This window comes from Kogia breviceps, chromosome 17 (assembly GCF_026419965.1).
Source record: "Kogia breviceps isolate mKogBre1 chromosome 17, mKogBre1 haplotype 1, whole genome shotgun sequence".
Classification (NCBI taxonomy): Eukaryota; Metazoa; Chordata; class Mammalia; order Artiodactyla; family Physeteridae; genus Kogia; species Kogia breviceps.
In genome coordinates this window covers 46,794,600-46,816,007 of record NC_081326.1, presented here as the reverse complement: position 1 = coordinate 46,816,007, position 21,408 = coordinate 46,794,600, and the positions used below count along the sequence as shown (strand labels likewise).

At 32.8% G+C, this 21,408-nt stretch overlaps 1 protein-coding gene across 50 annotated transcripts in view; it reads right to left on the bottom strand.

Moving 5' to 3' along the window:
• RIMS2 (regulating synaptic membrane exocytosis 2) overlaps positions 1-21,408 on the bottom strand; it is a 552,349-nt gene that overhangs the window by 243,484 nt on the left and 287,457 nt on the right. For 31 of the 50 annotated variants that reach the window (XM_059042514.2, XM_059042509.2, XM_059042507.2 and 28 more), the window contains 4 exons: positions 18,661-18,773; positions 8,586-8,716; positions 3,613-3,784; positions 1,373-1,526 (listed from right to left, as the gene is read on the bottom strand). In XM_059042514.2, the coding sequence (XP_058898497.1) occupies positions 1,373-1,526; positions 3,613-3,784; positions 8,586-8,716; positions 18,661-18,773 (570 nt within the window). Of the gene's footprint in view, positions 1-1,372; positions 1,527-3,612; positions 3,785-8,585; positions 8,717-12,397; positions 12,446-18,660; positions 18,774-21,408 lie in introns of all 50 variants that reach the window. The other 19 variants (XM_059042501.2, XM_067018079.1, XM_059042521.2 and 16 more) reach the window with 1 other exon arrangement.

The following is a 21,408-nucleotide window of genomic DNA, read 5'->3' as shown; positions in this document are numbered from 1 at the left end:
TTTAGAGACAATGTACTGAATAGATTACAGTGCCCAGAAAGAGCCGACACTCTGAATTTAGTCCACATAAATTTCAGGGTAATGTAGATACAACAAAGGACGTTGTAATGGCAACTGCAAATAAGGGTGAGTAGGTGTTTACTCTGTGAGGAAGCCGAAAAAAGTGAGCGCTGTAAAATTAATGTTAAATTAATGCCCTCCAAGGGTAAGAGACTTTATCCAATGGAAATAAAATTCCAGTCATTAGAGACATTATTTTAAAAAGAAGTGAAGATAATTCTCTATGCTTTCCTATGACTAAATATCCCATAAGACCAATGTTTTGCTCTAATTCTCTATTCAACAAACAGCCTTCTGATATGTAATTTAGCCCTCTATTCAGCAGAAAGGGTGTGATCCATTTAGACAAGAGTTATTTGTTATATGGCCAAGTATACTTTCCATGATTGATGCCATGATGACATGGCATTCATGCTTATAAATTTAAACTTCTGAAATTTGGTTAATCTCAATCAGTTCTCCATTACTTGACAAAAATGTTGCTAAACCTGAAACATGATGGCTCCATGAAGATAAAATTATCCCATGAATACTATCCAAAGCAAAAAGCACCCCCTTCACCTTTCAATAAGATTCACCAGAAAAAAGCAAATAAATTTGAGCTGGAGGAGCATCAAACCAACAATGCCACTTTTCAATGTGGAAAACATTTCTGAGTTTCCTTTAAGATTCTCTGGATTGATCTGTTTTATAGTTTGGACTGTGCATAATTCAGAGTAAAATGCAAACACTGATAATAATAACAACAACAACAATAACATCAGTTTACATTCCAGAGATTAACTCTTAGAACCACTCTGTGATGTAGGTACTATTATTTCCATTTCCTAAATGAGGAAAGTGAAACAGAGAGAGATGACCTACCTCAAGTCATACAACTCTTAAGTGAGAGGATTAATATTTACACTCAGGTTTGTCTGAGTAATGTTCATGGTCATGGTTTCAACCACTATGCTATACTTGTTATCCTACATATTCATAAAATACTTGGCTTAATGACAGTGGAAATCATAATTTCAAATATCTACAGGTACATCACCAAATTCTAGTACATTAGCTATCTCATTCCTATATTTTAGATTCTAAGAGGTAAAATTAAAACATAACTATGCTTCATTGTATGTCATACTGTGATGAGTGAATACTACATGTATACAGTTGAGTGTATAAAACAATGTAAAAGCTTCAATGATAGCTGTGAAAATACTAACAGATGACTGTTAATACCCATAATGGTATCTTCAAATTCTATGTCATATATATCATTCGAGGTAATTCAATAAAGGTACAATAAATTTTACTGAAAACTTACTTTGCAACCTCCGTGTTGGGCTCTCTCCATGTAGTTGTCGTCGTGGCATATATGGAGAAGGGTGGGGAAGCGGCAATGAAGAAACATCGTGGGTCTGAAGTTTGTACCAATGTGGTTCATCATCTAATAAGGCTGTTTCTAATTCAATTAAAATCTACAAAGCCAAGAGACAAAGGACTGTCTTATGACAATAATACAAAAATTCTCTTAAATGGTTTCATTATAATAATGATAATTATAATAGTAATGCTATTAGGTCAAAAGCAAGGTTATGCTGCAGAATTGCCCATATGTTTGACAATAACTAAATAAGAGATAAGTATATATAACTTCTTATTGATTTAATGGCTTTGAATATCTAAGACAATTATTTTGTAGACCCTTGAACACCTATCTGCTAGAGGCTGTTAAATATGCTATTACATAAATAGCACTTACTACTAAAAGTCTGTAATAATAACTGGTATATATGTGCCATTTTACAGTTTAAAAAACATTTTCATTTACATTCATTAATATAACCTTTACAAACTCTGAAATGGAGAGATTGAAAACAAATTAGAAGTGCTTACTGTGTGTTAAGAACCATGTCATATGTTATCTTAATTCTCAGGAAAAAACTACTAGGTTGGTCTTATTATTCAACTTTTACAAATAAGGATACCAAGGCTGAAAAAGGTTAAAAAACTTGTTTAAGCCCACATCATTGGTTAGTGAAAGAGCCATAATATAAGTCAAAGGCTGTCTTACTTAAAATTCTGTTTAACATATAATGCTGCTAAGAATTCAAAACAGGAAAGAAAAAAAAAGAATGGATATTTAATATGAACCATGTTATAATATGAATATCTAATAAATTTACAAAGGAAATCAGTCCATAGAAATAAATGATTCATTTTCTTTTAAAGTCATGTGCAAATATGACAGTGTCTGGTTTAAGTATATGAGAACTGCTATATAATGATAAATCACTATTTAGCTATGGGAGGTAAAAATGTAAAACAACTAAGGTTGTCTTCATTCTTCCTAAATTTTCCCTAGTCATTTTCAAAATTATAAGCACTGTGTTCCAAATGGTCACACACACACACACACACACACACACACACACACACACACACATTTCTCACTCTAACCCTGAATTGCATACTACCGTCATTCTCACTTGATTGAAGAGAAAACTAAAGTACAAATATATTAAATAACTCGCTCAAGGACCAAGGCCAGGAAGTAGTAGTGTCAGGAATGCAGAACCAGGCAGCTGGCGCTAATCTCCGCTCCTATAGCCATTATGTTACCCTCCTTTCCAACTGGTTTACCACTCTTTGATTCCTTAGCTAACAACATTCAGTTCAATATTTCTATGGATTGTTGCTTTTCCCATGGTATTACATTTAATTTACTCAGGAAAACCAACCACACTGAAAAAAACTGAAAGCAGTTCTCTTAGTACATTAATAGCGGGAAAACTGCCTCTCATCCACCCCTCTCCAATTCATTCTCCACATTACAGCTAGAAATATTTTTCTCAAGTACAAATGCAATCAAGCCAGTCTCTTTAAAACCTGTCCTTTGTTCCCATTATCTACAGGATAAAATCCAAACTCTTAATATGATACATGAAGGGACATGATCAGGTGTCAGTTTAACCCTCAAGACTCATTTCTTACCACATTCCTTTCCCGTTTCAATGCAGTTGTCCAAGACCCCCGCAACTCTAATATATTGTTATTCCCTCTGCAGGAACTTTACTTCCCCTGACTATGCTAAATTCCAGTTTCTCTGTGGATCCTCCCATGGACCACTTCCCTTTCCCTGCACAGCAATTATGTATTCCTACTGCACTTTCCCTGAAAGAGCATCTGCCATACTAGTTATAATTGTTCACTCACTTGTGTGTATCCCAGTGGATTATAAATTCCTTGAAGAAAGTAATATAACTTATTGACCTTTGATACCTCAGTCCCTAGCACATTACAGATACAGTACAGGGCTGAAAAAATGATGTATAAATAAATGATTTAATTACTAGTTGTACAATTGGTTCAGTAAACTGAAAGGAAATACATGTACTATAGAGGCATCAATAAGTTTTTTCTTAAAACAGCAGCTAAATTCATTCTGTTAAATTATGTCTAGGTGTTTCAGTTATTCAAAATATAATATTTTACTGATAGCCATATAAACAAAAGTATTCAGGATGACATGAATAGTCTAAGCTTTAAAATAGTTCCAGATACCTCTCCTAAGAATTCACTTTCTTCCTCTCGAACTCGAGCTTGATCCCAAAGGGTAATCTCCAGCATTCGTTCCCGAAATTCTCTTCGGTGGACTGGAGAATAAATGAATGTTTGGTTCCATTTGGGTTCCAATGTTTTCTTTACTGTTTTAGTTCTTCTTTTGTTTTTATCACTATGAAAAAAATAAGAATATATGAGCTTACATAAATCTTCATTTTAACTTTTGCCCTAAAATTTATTAATTTAAAATTTCTCAGGAAAGAAGTTAAGTGAAGTTTTCCCACAAATTTATCATACCTTAAATATACTGTAATCTTTAAAATTACTATTAAAATTTATAAGGTATATAATTATATCACCTTATAAGTATGACTTAATAGTAGAAATATTTCAATAAATCTGAAAATTTTCCATGATAGATAATAAAAAACTTAACCTTTCTCAAATTCTAAATAAAACCAGACTGAAAAATCTTAACTCTAATTTTTTTTAACACATTGCCCTATTGGAAACCTTTAAATTGGAAATTAACCTGTTAGTTACATATCATGTTACTTTTAGTATTTGTACATATGCAAATGCAAATAGTGTACTTAGTATTTGTAACCAATATACTATTCACTTAAACTAACAGAAGTCCCTTGTACAATAAGTCTAGTGAATTGTGTTCACAACTTTACATCCATATAGTTTAGCTAATAAGCAATTGTAATTACATCTTATCAAGTTACTCACTTATGTATAATTAATACATACTTGCTCACTTGACATCTATCAAGTCTTTAAAAACATAGTAAAATTATTTCTGTGTGAGGTAGCTGCTATAATCTGGGCTGGAAATGCAAGCTGGCCATCCTGATAGAAGTTCCAACTCAGAAGCTTTCATACATATTTTTGACTTCATATTTCTATCAAGTGAATGCTTTTGATTATGCATTCCATTGTATACACATATATTTATACATATATTCACAAATTATATGTACATATTACTATATTGTTGTACTATTATATTCATTGGTAAATATACAAAAATAGGAAGTAAAGATAGGTGAAAATGAAAATTCAAATATTTCTTTATGAGCTCCATTGAATTGTTTCATACATCTCCTGAGTACATCCGTTCTTTTTGGAGATCACTACTCTAGCTTATTAGAGAGGATCAATGTCTGAATAGGAATGAAGAAAATCATCTAGGATGGCAATGTTAAGCTATTAGAAGAGCCTATTTGAAGTGAGAAGTGCCAGTGAACTCCAAGTGGAACCATATTAACTTCTACAAATTCTCTCAACACAGCACAGTTCTAAGAGTGTTGGGATATAGGAAGCAGGGAGAACTAAGAAGGGACAGAGTGCCTCCAAATTAGGGAGGGTATGCAACTTCTCCCAGGTGAATACAGAGCTTAATGTTTAATACGGATTTGACTTAATCAAGAACATGTATGTTTCCAAAGCATATATATTTAATGTAGCAGAAAGTCATTTTAAAGCAATGTATCTTTATTAATTTCTAAGGCCTCCATAGGAAAATAACTTTGGAAATCCATGTAGGAAATTTTATCTCCATTCAAATTTATGAAAAGGAAGTGGTACTGTAAATAAAAATACCTAAATAAGAGAAGTAATGACAAGGACTATGACTTATGACTCTTGTCACTTCCTCCTTCTAAAATTTTAACAAATATTTATAAAGCATCTACTTATATTCTATCCATTAAAGAATGAATTATGAAACCCTGTCAGAGATAAAATTCCTTCCACCAAGGTCAGGAAGAAAGCATTTAGGGGGAACCTTGCAATCTAATCCAAGAATGGTTTATACTGCAAGGTGAAAGAAAACAGAAGAATAAGCTTTGACTTCCTCTTAAGGAGTGAAAAAAGTTCTCAAAGAATGACTATTTTAGAGGGGGTTTCTAATCCTGGATAGGAGGGAGACTAGATAATCTCTGAAGTTCCTCACTAACCTACCTTAAATGATTACAATTTAATAAGGCAATCGTGTGTGTTGAAGCACCAATCCATGGAAAGAACCATGGAAAGTTACCTTATCTTCAGCAAGTTACAAAAAAAAGTAAATGAGTTATTCTTTTCAAGAAGTATAACTAAAGCCTTCAAAATAAGATCATTCTGTATAAGTCAAATACTGAAAAGTTGCTAAAATTATTTAAAAACTAAGATCAGTAAGCATGCTATAGAGATATTTTAAAATAGCAGCCTAAGGATAATAAAATAGACAAATGATCTCTAACATCATTAAAATGTTGAGAAAATATTTTTTAAAAATCTAACTAAACCTTTTTCTATTTATTTTCATGTTACCAGTACTTTTGTTTTCCATTTGATTTAACAGCATGCAAAGATTTGATATTTTTACTCAAAATGAAGGGAAAAATATATTTTGACTGGAAACCAATATTTTAAAAGTTATAAAAAAGAGTGTTAGAGTATACCTAGCTATTTTTTAGAGTACCTAGCATATTATATAGAAAATAAATGTTTTGAATGGCTTAACTGACATACTGACATTCTAGACTAAATTCCTTCTATGTAGCCTCACTTGTCCCTCCAGGAATTCTTCTTTTTTTTTTTTTTGGTTTTTGTGGTATACGGACCTCTCACTGTTGTGGCCTCTCCCGTCGCGGAGCGCCAGGCTCAGCGGCCATGGCTCACGGGCCCAGCCGCTCCGCGGCATGTGGGAATCTTCCCGGACCGGGGCACGAACCCGTGTCCCCTGCATCGGCAGGCGGATTCTCAACCACTGCGCCACCAGGGAAGCCCCAGGAATTCTTATCAATAAAAAGGCATCAACTGTTTTTTCTGTTTACTTAGTCAAGTACAGCTGGCTCTCAGTATCCACAGATGCAGAGCTATGTCATTTTATATAAGCAACTTGAGCATTGCAGATTTGGGTATCCATGGGCTTCCTGGGACCTGTAGTTTTTCTCCCAAGAAATTGTCAAGAAAAAAGAAATAACTCATACCAAAAGCACAAATAGTCCTTTATTAATGTGTAAAAACTTGTGTCAACAGAAAAAAAAAAAGAAAAGTTGAGATGATAATGTAGCTGTTTGAGTTGACCAGAGAATTCTTTTTTCCGTTAAGGATAAAACCCTGACACAACTCTATCAATAAAGTGAGCTACAAACTTGCCTAAATATTCTTCAAATTCCTGATAACTGTCAAGAAAACTCAGCTGAGAAATAATCTTGAGAAAAAATATCCACATGTTTCTCACATTCTTTGCTATTGAGAAAAGATAAAAACCCTACATCTGGAATATAAAGGAGTTTTTAAAGGGACTTTCCCTACCATTTGACCTCTATCTGCTTAGAAAGTGAGGGGAGGTATAAAAAATAAAACTAAACACAAGTAGTCGACCAAAAACCAAAAATTTGAGAGACTTTTATCACCTTGAAAAGCAAGCATTTTTCTTCAAAGGTCTGAATAAGTAGAAACTTAAGTTATGTGTGTGCATAAAAGCACAGGTGGGAATACAGCACTTTCTGCGAGTTTTTATGATGGCATTCTAAGGATGCTTAGACTAATAAACTGTGCTCTGAGAAGCCAAGAGACTTGGCCTCCATCCAGGATGGTAGGTAATATGGCTGTGACATCTGTCATCCAACTGAAGTTTAAGCTGGAATTGAGTTAAGTTATTGCATATCCTCTTCTTCCCTTGCAGTTCAAAGTGTATCCCTCTCCAAAAGACAACCTAAGTTGTTAGAAAGCAACCTCCTTCGAGTCAACTTTGTAAGATTAAATTATATGGCACAGCTTCTAATAGCTTAAGAGGCTATGGCACCCTTGCACATTTTCTAATTCATTTTACAAATTTTATTTCAAAATATATATCAAATGAAGTGTAAGACCTTTGCTAATTGCCTACTTTCTTTCTTTTGTTATTTTCTTTGTTGAAATTGTTCTTCAGATGATACTTTGGCACTCAACACTGATGACTTTTAACTTGAACTGAGTAATAGAGGGTCCAAACGTGTATAAATAAGTTTAAGATCACATCTGTGCCCAGTTGCTTCCAACCTGAGAAAAATGACAAGCCCAGTCCTGAAAACCAGTGTTGCAGAAGAGCGGGGGAAAGGGAAATTGGTGCATTACTTCTTTCTTTTTTCATGATGCTTATTGAATAATCTCTTCTATTTTGTACGTGTCTGAAATTAAGAATGATTATATGATTTTTGATAAGCTATTTCTCCTATCCTGATTCCTCTATTTATATCAGGGTAGATCAATATCATGTATGTTGATTAGCATGGACACAAAGCAAAGGACACTTTAGGTAGCTGATTCTAGGCCCAGTAGTAAAGATTCCTTGGTGATATGGGTGGTAAAATATAAAGCACATTCACTAATTTTACATAATATAGGGAAATAATATCTTAGTAAAAGGTGGTAAAAATTGTAGAGGAACATGATGAGTATCGTTTAGTACCATTTCCAGCTTTCTGCCTCTGTAGTTTATGTTAACAATGTACTGACTTCGGGCTTCCCTGGCAGCGCAGTGATTGAGAGTCTGCCTGCTGATTCAGGGGACACGGGTTCGTGCCCCGGTCCGGGAAGATCCCACATGCCGCAGAGCGGCTAGGCCCGTGAGCCATGGCCGCTGAGGCCCGCATACCACACCAAAAAAAAAAAAAAAAAAAAAAAAAGCACTGACTTAAAGTAGCATAATTTTAATGAGTTTGATTTTTTAAAAATACATTATTTAAGAAGCCACACAATATAAAATATTTAATAAAATAATCTATATTATAAACATTTGACATAGGTTTTAAAACAATCTCAAAGTATTTACTGTCACTATTTTGATTCTTAAGAATCATTATGCTTATATTAAACTTCATAATTATCTAACTGCCATGATATTGTAAAATAAATGATACAGAATCAAAACACCTCCTGCTATTAACATTTCTCATTTATTTTCAAGAACATTTATTTTTGTTTCATATTCCTACCTTCTGTCTGGAAGAAAGTAAATTTTAACATAAGGATTCCTTGGCCTCCCATCTTCTCTGGAAGGGAGATCCTTTGCTCCCAAAATTGTAACTATTAATTGGTGACCAACCTTGTCAAACCATAGTTTTATCTGAAAAGCAAAAATATTCATTTATCAGTTTAAACATTTACTATTGTAACGTAATGTTTACATTCCCAATCTTTGCCCCATTCTCTTACACTAATATTAGCACAGAATATAAACTTCACTTCGTAAATTGCAGTTAAGGTAAAAGGATATGCTATAATAACTTCAATGAACAGAGAAATTATTTCAGATATTTTAGTTTGATTGATAAATCACTTGAACTTTTTATAATCTAATCTGATAGCTTATTAACATGCACATAATAATTACACTACCATAACTAAGGACTTTATATAGGATTGCTTTGTGTCTACCTTTATGCAGGAATCACGGTAGTTCATTTTGGTTCCCCTACAATAGTGAGTTCAGAATAAGTGCTCAAAATGAATTGAATAGATAAGCTCTTTATATGGCATTCATAGGGAATTTTTAAGCAAATGTTTTATGTTATACCACAGCAAAGACCTTTCAAAAATGATAAGCAACTGGGAATTACTAGAAGCTTTAGTAAATCTACTCCTTAACTTTGTATTTAAAACTGTAATAAATTCGTCTTTTAAAATTTCTTACGCAGACATAAAGTCTTTTTTTTTGTTTGTGAAGCAAATGTATTTATTCTCAGAATAATAAGGGTATATTTTATAATTAGAGATGAGAAAATTAGAATAATTTGCCTACGCCATAATTAAGGATTAGAACTTAACATTCAGCTGCTGAATTCATTTGACTTAACAATTGTCACCTCCCACACACATACCTCACACTCCCACACCTAGCTAGTTGATTTTACCATATCAGGATCTATGATGACTATGGCTCTGATCCACATTCGGTTCAGAATTCAGCACATCTCTGACCACTATCTTGAAACTGAAATTGAATTGGAAATTTGGAATTTGGGGAAAATTTCTATTTAGGTAATATGTATTTTTCATTTTATATATGTATATATGTGTGTGTGTGTGTTGTGTGTGTGTGTGTGTGTGTATTCAATGGTTTGATTTTTTTTCTTTTAACTTGGATTTACAATCTTTGCGGTAGTTTAAAAAACTTAAATATACATCTTATGTCAGTCCCTTCCTCTCTTCTCCAAAGCAGACAGTCAGCTCTGGGCCAGGCTCCAGGCTCCAGAATATATAAATAAATATAGACCATCTACATAAAAATCATACAAATAAATACATACGTATGATATATCAGTAGTTCAGTTCCAATTCTAATATGGCTTTGTTGAGTCCCTCACTTCATATCTTAGAGAATGAGAGGCCAAGCAAGACTTTTAAGTCAGAAGACTAATGGCCCAGAAGAGTATATAAAATTATTTATACGCTTTTCTTTTCGGTCAAACGGAATTAGTCCTCAAACATTTAAATTTTAAAAATGATGATTACTTCCCTTTATGTTAAGTCCTTATGTTTAACACAGGTATTACCTTGAGGCTGTGTAACAAAAAGTTGTCTGAATCGAGTTGATAAGTACAGACTCTAGACAAGTGTTTCTTAAACTGTGGTTCACAAAACTCCCACGACAGTATTTTCTGGAAAGTTACAAATTCCTGTGGCCCACCTTTCACTTACTGAATCAAAATGGGGCCCAGGGAATTTGCATTTTAACAAGTGCTCCAGGTGATTTTCATTGCCATTAAAGCTTGAGAACCACTGCCTTAGACTAGGGGACCAACAACCTGAAAAAATCGCCTCTGACATTTAAACGGAAAAAAAAGTTCAACACCTGAAACTAACACAACATTGTAAACTATAGTCCAATATAAAATTTCTTTTAATTACTATAAAAAAAGAAGAAAAAGTTCAAATATTTGCTTGCCTGACAATAGTAGAACAAAGATACAGATGAGGATAGATGGAAAAAGGAGACCATTCTGGCAAAAGATATGAGGGGGGAAAAAAAAAGTAAGAAATACTAGAGTGTCTCATGTATGAGATGAAACAGGTGCTGTCAGAGAGCACCATGGTTCCTCTAAATTTGTGACGAAAACCACATTAACTTCTAATATTCTTTATTTTCTATATCAATAAAAAACCTTATGGCTTTATTTTCTATGATATTAAAAACTTCTGAAAAGCTAAAAAATTGTTTTCCAATAAACAGTACATTTAAAAAACGAAGAAAAAAGTATTATTAGACTAAGCTCATAGTTATTGGAGCAAATCATTGATTTCTGTGAGTTTTTTTTTTTTTCAGGGATTGAGATTACCTTTGCCGTCATTTCCATGGGCAATATTTTTGCTTCTTTAAAATAATTACAGGTAAACATTTAAGATATGTGTTTCAAATGCCTGATAAATAGTATTATTTTTAGATTTTCTTATGCCATGGTAAACCAAATATTCATTTCTCACACAGATATTAGGCATATGGCTTTCATATTTTCATATTAATACTTTACAGTTTATTAAATTATACTTTACAGATATATAAATATTAAAATAATATAGATATGAGACAGGCACACTTTAATTTTACTGAGTTTTTAATCAAAAGTATACCTTTTAATAAACTGTCACACTGGGCATTTGATCAATAGCCTTAATTTTCATTTTATATTACAGGACTTGCATTGAAGTTTTTAATAGATATCCACTTCAAACTATCAAAAAAGAATTATTTTATTTGCTAGATTCTTTATCACATTCCTAAATATCTTCTCTGTTTTTTAAATGAATGATTAGAATATATCTGTTGATTCTTCAAAATAAAACAAGTGTGTTTCCACAATTCTAGATATAATATACTTCTTATTTTACCTCATTTTCATTAATAAAAATCTTGATATCATTTTAATTGCTTTAATACAATTTCCATGTAACCACTTTTAAATTTCCCAAGCAGAACCCAAGTCTAAGTAAATATTTTACACTGCATAGTGTTAACCAGAACAACTCCAATTTTTAAAATTTAAACTAAATGAATATTAAAAACCAACAACAGCAACAACCAAAAAAAAAAACATGCAGCAAAGCAAGGAAAGCATAATACTACTTAAAAAAAAAAAAACTTTGTTGACATTACTTTACCATATAAGGGTTTCCTAATGAAAAGAGGCAAACAACTTGTACCCAAGTATTACGTAAAATTAAATGGAATTACAATTATGAAATGTAAACAAAATAAACCCAACACATTTTATTTGGATTGAGATTTTTGTTCTTTCAAAATAATATACTTTCCAAAAGTGGAGCCTTATATATAATATGCATAAAATTCATATTTTAGATAAGGTACAAATTTATTTGCCAATCTCCTCAAGGACTTATTGCTTGGAAAATGCAAGAGAAAGTAGATGTTAAGTGATATAATGAATGATTTAAAGAGACAGCAACCTTAGTGTAATAAAGGAAAATATATCAACAGTATCAAATCAGCTATTTCTGTCAATATTACCAATGTAAGTGGAATCTACATTAAATGCCAACCAGAAACCTATGAGTTTCAGTATTCAGTCCATCATATAAAACCACTAACAAAGATTGTCTCTTTAAATTTTTATTGTATTTTAATCCCCATGCAGAATTTTACAAGCTGGCTCATAAAATGATTTGAAAGTCAATAATATGGTTTGGAGCAACACACCAAAAAAAGTTTTCCTACTACGCATTTTCCAAAAACATACAAATAAGGGTTAAAACACAACTTTAGTTTCTATCAGGCAGACAAGGCCTTTACCTGAACCCTAGGAACAAAAGGCGTTGTTCTTCTACTAAGGCTTTGGCTCTGGTAAGCAAAATTAAAGAAAAAAGCAATAAAACAAAACCAAAAAGGACAACACGCTGGAACTAAAAGACCAAAAGTAAAAAACACATACAACTATCCCTTAAGTACATTTTTCCATGACAATATATATCTAAATTAAGTAGTTCAATGTAATGAATAAATTAATTTTCCCAAAATGCTTAAATAGATTAAAAACTATATAAAATCTTAGAAGTTTTAAATCAGATTTTTAAATGTAATCAACATAACGGGAATTAAGACTAATGTAAAATAATAGATTTGGGCTAATATATTCTGAAAGAATGAGTGTAAACATAATACAAAGTCAAGATATTTCAAGTTTCACCCTTCAACACACAACATAGAAAAAAATCATAGTCCAAGACGAAGTCAGATGAAAATACATTATAGAATTATTAGTGAAAAGTCATCTGTAGAAATAATGTTTCCAAAGGGACATACATGTAACTTTCCAAAGGGATAATATGGCTAACAAAAGTCTAAAAACCATTAGCCAAGTTGGCTTTAGCATTTCTTAAAAGAATAAACACAGAAAGATAAAAAGTGTGCAGGAATACACGGGAATAATTAGTTGATTCATACTTTAAGAATCTATAACAGGATCTAGTATGTAAACACCATTTTCAGACATTTATTGTGTACCACCTGAGATAACACTGTTTAGAGCTAATCATTCTTATTAATGACAATAATATCATATTTCTTTTTATTTATACAGTTCTTCATATTTTTTTAAGCCTTTACTGACAGTTACTGCAAGTTTATTGCCTCTAACAATGGTGGGAGGTAGTTGCTGTTATCTCCAATATGCAGATGAGGAAACAGAGACATTTTTAAAAGGCTAGATAGACTTGCTCACACCCAACCAAAAAGTAAGATAGTGTAAAGGTAGAAAATAAAACCCTGGGGCTTCTCTGGTGGTCCAGTGGTTAAGAATCTGCCTTCCAATGCAGGGAACGCGGGTTTGATCCTTAGTCCAGGAACTCAGATCCCACATGCCGCTGGGCAACTAAGCCCGTGCACCGCAGCTACTGAGCCCGCGGGCTCTAGAGCCCACGTGCCGCAACTAGAGAAGCCTGCACACCGCAACTAGAGAAGCCCATGCGCCACAACAAAGAGCCTGCACACTGCAACAAAGACCCAGCGCAGCCAAAATTTTTTAAAAAAGAAAGAAAATTAGGCCCAGTTCTGACTAAATCATTCTATTTCAAATTCTTAGAATAAAATCAGATTTCTTTTTTTTCTTCTTCTAACTTATTTTGTTTTCATTTTGAAACAGTTTCCAAAGATACCATAATCATCAGAATGTTGTGCCTTTATTAAGGCATGTTAACAGTTAAAAGAGGAACAAAATCAGATGCAAGTCTCTGTGTTTGGGAATGGATTTCCGGGCATGTAATCTTTGTTCTTTCACCAAGATTCCATCCCATTCCTCGCATTTCTCATGGATGTCTCTCTTGTTTAATTAACAGCTGTAAATAGTTAAAAGCCTCAGACTTTTCCACTGCTACATGGAAACAAGATAGGTACTAGGAGGACTGTTGTCGAATTCAACGATCATCAGACAGACCCTGAAGATAGTTGAAGACATAAATCTAAAACCCAAAGGAAAGCAAACCTTAAAAATAGACAATCATTCAATCATGAGTCACCTTTCTCTTTAAAACCCAAGACGGTCTCAAGTCTAAGATGTCTTCCTTTTTGTGTGGAGACATTTCCAAAGGAAGAAAGGAATGTTTAGATATGGAGTGTTACTGTATCTGTCTGCATAACCCTAGATGGATAATTCTCTAGCCAATGGGTAAGGGATATATGAAATTCATAGAGATTAACTAGGCATGCTGAAGAAAAGGACAAACAAGACACTCAATTTATAAAAAGATCTTATTTTTCTTGCCTTCTCACCTGTCCTACCTGTTTTAGACTAAAAATATCTAGGTAATGAAAGGGTTTTGCAAGTGAATACTACTTTATAACCAAAAGATTTACTTTGAAAGAAATAGTACTTTGAAATAAAGTAATCCTTTAAGGTAAACATTTTTGCATCTTCTAAAATGACCTCAAATGAGCAAGTCACAGATTTTTTGAAATCAATTGTCTAAAATCTATGCCAGTTTAAACCTAATCTTCACCCGTAAGCTTATACATTAAACTTGGATATGTAAACATAATTTGTTTTGTCAGCTTATTTTAAATTGAGGTGACATTAAAATAACACTCAGGGCTTCCCTGGTGGCGCAGTAGTTGAGAGTCCGCCTGCCGATGCAGGGGACGCGGGTTCGTGCCCCGTTCCGGGAAGATCCCACATGCCGCGGAGCGGCTGGGCCCGTGAGCCATGGCCGCTGGGCCTGCGCGTCCGGAGCCTGTGCTCCGCAACGGGAGAGGCCGGCGTACAGCAAAAAAATAAAAAATAACTCAATTAACCATTTTAAAGTGTACAATTCAGTGGCATTTAGTGCATCCACAATGCTGTGTCACCACCACCTCCCTCTAGTTTCAAAACTTTTTTATCACACCAGAAGAATATCCTGTACCTATTAAGTAATCAGTCACTCCCCATTTCCCCATTGCCCCAATTTCTGGCAACTATTAAGCTGCTTTCTATCTCTTCAGATTCTAGATATTTCATAAAGAAATGGTGAAGTATTATGTATCTCACTGCAGTTTGTAATTAATTCATTTATTTCAAGCATGAAATATCTGATAATATCTATAACAATTCAGCCTCACACAAATGAAGAATTTGAATTTATACACCACAATTTATTTTGTATTTTTAATGTCCTTCCTACTTTATACAGCACTACTAACTTCAGGGCATTCTTTTTATGCAATGCTTCTAAAATAACAAGGTTGTAACAATGACATATAAAAGATAAAAGCTCAAAGAAAAACCTTTCATTTACAGAAAGTGTTAAAAAGACTATCAAGTTTCTAAGTAGATATAAAGGACACATGCCTATTCTTCAGTGACTTATTCCCTTTAAATGGGAATATAAAATGGATATGTACAATATTTACAAGCTCATCACTAAAAGTGGAGTCAGAAAAATATTAAAACAAAGTAACTTAGGGAAACATTGCAACCATAAGTCAGCCACAGACTCTGAAGTAAAATAAAATATGTTTGTCAATAAGAATTAATGCGTTCCTATACAAAGAAAGAATTCTGAGCCATTCCTCACTATGAAAAGAGTTAAAGGCTATATCTTATTTTAGCACTCTATCAAAAAATTAGTCAAAGGCTGTAATTAATTTTAAAATATTGAGAGAATTACAAAAGTAATCCTCCAAAGAAGAAAACTGCTAAATTTTAAAAAGAATCAAAATAAGGGAGTGCTGACACTGAAAGGCTAATATACAGTCCAGGGGTCATAAACCTGAGCTCATACTAATTTTCTCACCAAATATATTAATGGCACTTTCATAGTTATGCCCTAGAATAATAACAAGTAGCAGCACAATTCAAGCATGGAAAAGAAATAAATGGAATAATTTTTTAAGTCATCAACAGCCTTGTGCATGAAAATTTAAATAACAATTTGCATTATATGTATATTATATATTTGAGAAAATATCAGTCCGTGAACTGACATAAATATATTAGGAAGGTCAGCTCACATAATATACAAATTATCTTTGTTGTCAGGCATTAGTAACGTCATGATTTTGTAAGTGAGCTAAGGGCCCAGGTAAAATCTCACCAAAAGCAAAAATACCCAAAGGTAGAATAGAAGGATATAGGAATCATAATGTTGCCTTGTGACTTCCTAGAAGTTTCCTCAAAGGATGATATTTGTGGACAAATATTTTCCCAACCTCTATATCATTAGAGCAAACCAAAATTGTCTCCAGCTGGCAGAAATGGGGTTAAATATAAAGGAAAATACTATATCCAAAAGGGTATCTTGCTTATGTCTTGCTGCATGCAAAGAATGAACATAAAATTAAGTTTCATGAAGGTAAAATCCATGGCTATCTGTTCACTGTTGTATTCTCAGCTACTAGGATTATGACTGACCTGGGGATAGATCTTAAAATACATTACGTGAATTGATAATTGTAGCTTAATTTGGTAAAAGTATTTTGGAGAAAAATTTTCGTAAAAGATTTCAAGAATCATAAAACTTGTTTTTCTTTCACATTGTAATTTTACATCTGGAAAAGTTATCCTGAAAAAGGAATTTTGTCCTAACAAAATATGCAAGATTTATATTCAAGGATTTCCATGGCATCATTATTTAAAATACTATAAATTAGAAAAAAGCAAGATATCCTATAATAGCAAATTAAGTTAAAATGGAGTATTAAATAGCTATTAAAATCATTTTAGGAGGAATTTTTAAAGAAAAATGTTTAAAGGAAAAGTACACAACATATTACTAGTGAAAAAGCAAGTTTCAAAATAGTATACACAGATTTATTACAGTTTTGTTTAAAACTTTGTATGTATGTGAATGATTATGTTTTAGTGGCAAGATTACAGGTGATTTTTATTTTTTATTTATTTATCTGTGCTTTCTAGATTTACCAAAACAAATATGTATTATATTTATAAATATTATCTTGCTGGAACATACTCCTTCTGAGTCATAAAAATTGATAAAAAGGTACTCATTTTAAATTACAGTTATATGGATTTTAAACCAACATCACTTATAAATACAAATACCACATTCTTTTAAGTTTGTATTTCCCCCAAATATTTAACAGTCTTACCTTTCTACCATATTCATTTTGAACCATGAGGAAAAGTAGTTGAATTTGAAATCTGTCTAAATGCCTGCACTATCCTCCTCAATCTCCCCTCCTAGTCCAATTTCTAATACAGCCTTGGGATTTCAAAAGAAGCAACAAAGTGGTACTTACTTATTATGGAAGTCTAACTTCTGCTCCCTCATCCACCAACTGAAGCCAACTACACACACACACACACACACACACACACACACACACACAGAGATGTATTTATATACTGGCATCATCAGCCACCCAGAGCATTATTTATAGGTGGAGTGTTTAAGGGAGCCACAATTAAAAATAAAAAAGCTAACATTTATTAGCACTTTCTAAAATGGTGGAAAAAAATACACATATATTCGTAACCATAAATGACAACATCTGCGCTGTCAATATATGTAAGAGAATAAGTAAAAAGATACTACTTATTGTGGAAAATGGAAAAAACACCACTGTTCTCAAATGAAAAAGTTCACTCTGTTTATGAAAGAGAAAGGAAAAGAAAATAATAAAGAGAAGAAATTCATTTTAGTAAGACATTTACAATCTCCTAATAGTATCTCATCTTCTTTCTTACACAGCTTTTCTGTTATTATCACTTTTGTGATCAAACTAGTCCCAGAACAGATGTGTCTAATGACTTTTACTATGTTAATTCAGCTTATACTTCCTGTATCTCCATTTAATTAATGAAAATTCTTCAGAAAAATCAAACACTTATGCTTCCTCCAGAAAATAAAAGGAGAAATTTTGTACCTGATTTAACAAAAAGCTAGAAATTACTCTTAAAATATCAGCCCAAGAATAGTTTAGTTGTTAACTATAACATTAAGTATCCAAAATTCAATGTCTGAATTTTGAGAATCTAAATAGTTTTTAATACTTATAAAATTTTAAGTTTAGTAGCTCATCAGAATTAGTGTCAATATTAACCTGTTTGTTTCTAAAATGTAGCTGGATAAATTTTAATATTTTAAATTTTAGAAATTAATAAAATGTGAGAGCCTGAATTTGCAAAGCTCTTCTAATATGGGTACATGATGGTTAACTGAATTTTTAACTTTTATTATAAAATGTTCAAATTAGGGATCACTTAATATGAAATCTACCTGATATACTCAGTAATCTATTATATATTTCCCCATTTACTTAGTTGAGCAAAAATCATGACCTTGAATTTTGGAATAATATTACTAAGGTGAAAAAGGTTTTAGACAGCATCACAAATTCTAATTCTCATTAAATTCCAGAAAATCTAACTCTAATAAAGAAAGCGCTCTGCTAGATAATTATAATTAAATTTAAATTAATTAAAATTACTAAGAATGAGAAAGTTGATGGTTAAAAGCACAATTATATTCTAAATAGAACTTGGTTTACAAAAAAAATACCATCATATAGTAAAAACACTACTTGATATTTCAAAAATAGAAATTAATCTAGTGATTACATACTGAAAGTTGTCCAGATAAGAACTGTGGAACATCCCTCAACATGCCAGGACTCATGGGAGACGTAACGGAAATAGAAGGACGATCCATTTTTTGAGATTCAAATGAGCTAGAACCTGAAATGGTAATTATACATAAAGAATAATAACTATGGCTCTTCATTAGTATTTAATAATCTTTACCATGTATCTTTTATTTTTAATGCCCACAAAATGCCATTATATACATCAATTTCTTAGCCACAATGTTCCAGATATACTTAGAGGGGCTTTTAAAAGCATAAGTGCAGCTTAGGGATTCTCTCAAGGCCAAAGGTAAACCATTTTCTGTGCCAATTATAGTAGAGACAGACCTCAGAACTTAGTTACTTCATCTATTCTGGGTACTAAACTCATATCTTACAATAACACACCAGGAAAAATTTAAAATAGAAACTTAGGGAGGAAAAACCAAAACCTAAATCAATAAAGCAACTCAAAGATGGTCTAAACTTGTAACGTTAAAACCGTAAATATTAGAATGCTGGCTGTGAAAAGTTTTCAGGGAGTGATATTTAACCACATCTGGAAGAATATAATAAATTAGATGGGCAAAAAGGAAGTGAGGGGCTATAAAAATGAGATACAGAAGAGCAGAAAAAGCAGAACTTCAATACCCAGAAGTTATATGTATGAATTTATTTGTATGGAGGGGAAGGATCAAATTGGAAAGTGAATAAAAATGGGGCGAATGAAATACTGACAGAATTAAATGCCTGGAATTCTAGGCTACAAATTTTGGCACTAATAAAATATCCATGCTAACCTTTATGAGTAAGGTAATAAAAACTGCATTTGAGGAAGATGTCTTTACCATCTTTTTAAAGTGTAGACTGAATTGAGTGAGATGGAAAACAGTTAAGAACAAGTGGAATTCAATAAAATAATAACAGGAATGACTAGAAAATGGAATGGAAAGAAGGAATTGAGGCAATATTACAAAATTAGAAAATGAGGACTCAGAAACTAATGAGATATGAGAGATAAATGAAAAAGGCGGGAAAACATGAAGATTTCAAGTCCTGCAACCAGATATGGAGACAAGAAAGTTCCCAATGTTTCTGTCTTGTTCTCTGCACAGGACAGTGCTAATATTCTCTGGGCTGTAGAACACTGGAGAAGTCCTGTGTGTTAGGGAATGGCTGGAGAAGTTAATTTGGAACCTGTCACAGTGACCCTGTGACACCTCAGAGACATCCGAGGGGAAATGTAAAGCAGGTAACAGGATATGTGGATGGGACCAAATGTTGAGTAGATAATTAGTGTTAGAAATTAAACAGTAAAGTGTCTCCCTAATTGGAGGCCCAAATGGATAAAATTCACTTGTAGAGAGAGTATAGTGTAAAATGAAAGGGGAAACTGCAAACCTTGGGATCAGAAGTAATGGTGAAACCTTAAATAGTATTTAGAGCTGGAAAGAATGCTGCCTTTATACTAAGAAATAAGCCAAGTTTTCTATATGCTAAGCTTCAAGTAACAGGAAGACACTTAGAACATATTCTTTAAACATCCAGGGATGAAGGGACAATGATAGATCATTTTGATAATGTAAACTTAGGAGTCATATGGCAATTACAACCATATGAAGAGAAAAATTTACTGAGGAACTAAAAACAGAAGGTTAAGAATTGGGCCTTGGAGAAAGCTATTCTTCAACTTTTAAAGCATAAATAATTGAATCTAATTTGAGAAAGGACCCCTGTCCTTATAGGAACAATTTTGGAATTGTAGCCTACAGGCTTTTCAAATAGCTATAGTAAGAAAGGATTCCACACTGCTCACACAATATCTGAGTGATATAACGTAAGTGAAAGAAAATTTTACCTACTTCATAGATTGCTGTGAAAACTAAGTGGGATAGTGTAGGTACAACATCTAGCACAGTTCCAGGCACTAATGATGATGATATTATTATATATAATAATTATTATCATTATGTTAGTACTTATAGTTTTATGTGATCACGATATTATTTTGGATAAAATGATTTAGCAACTAGCCAAAAGTACTAAATCAAATAGGTCATACAATCGTATTTTAAAGTTTAGAGCTATGCCATTCTAAAAGGATTTCACCTCTCTGGTAAAGATTTTTTTTAATGTATACTCATAATTGTAATACAAATGTAAAAAAAAAAAAAACACCTATTTTAACAGTACATTCTCAATTGTTGTGTGTATAGAGAATCCAACCACTTCTTACTACCTTCACTGCACCCACCATGGTCTAAATTACCATAATCTCACCAAATACTGAAATAGTCTTCTCACTGGTCTCTCAGCTTTCGCTCCATTTAATCTATTTTCAACATAGTAGCCTGATTTTAAAACATAAGTTTCTCCTCAAAAACATCCTATGTAGCTCTTGATTTCCCTTAGAGTAAAAGCCAAAGGCTTTACAGTGCCTTATAAAACCTATGCAGTTTGGCTTCCCATTACTTCCCTGTCTTCCTTCCTGCCATTCTTCCCCTTGCTCACTCTTGCAGCCACAACAGCCTTTTTGCTTTTTCTTAAATGCAACGTAGGCTTTCCTGCCTTAGAGACATTGAACATCTGGTCCCTGTTCCTGGAGAGCTTTTCCCTCAGATCGCTACTCTTTCAAATCTTGCTCCAATCCTTCTTTCTCAATGTCTATCCTGATCAATGTATTTCAAACTGTAACCCTTCTCCTCTCTTCTTTCACAACATGCCTTACTCTCAATCAATCAACAAAC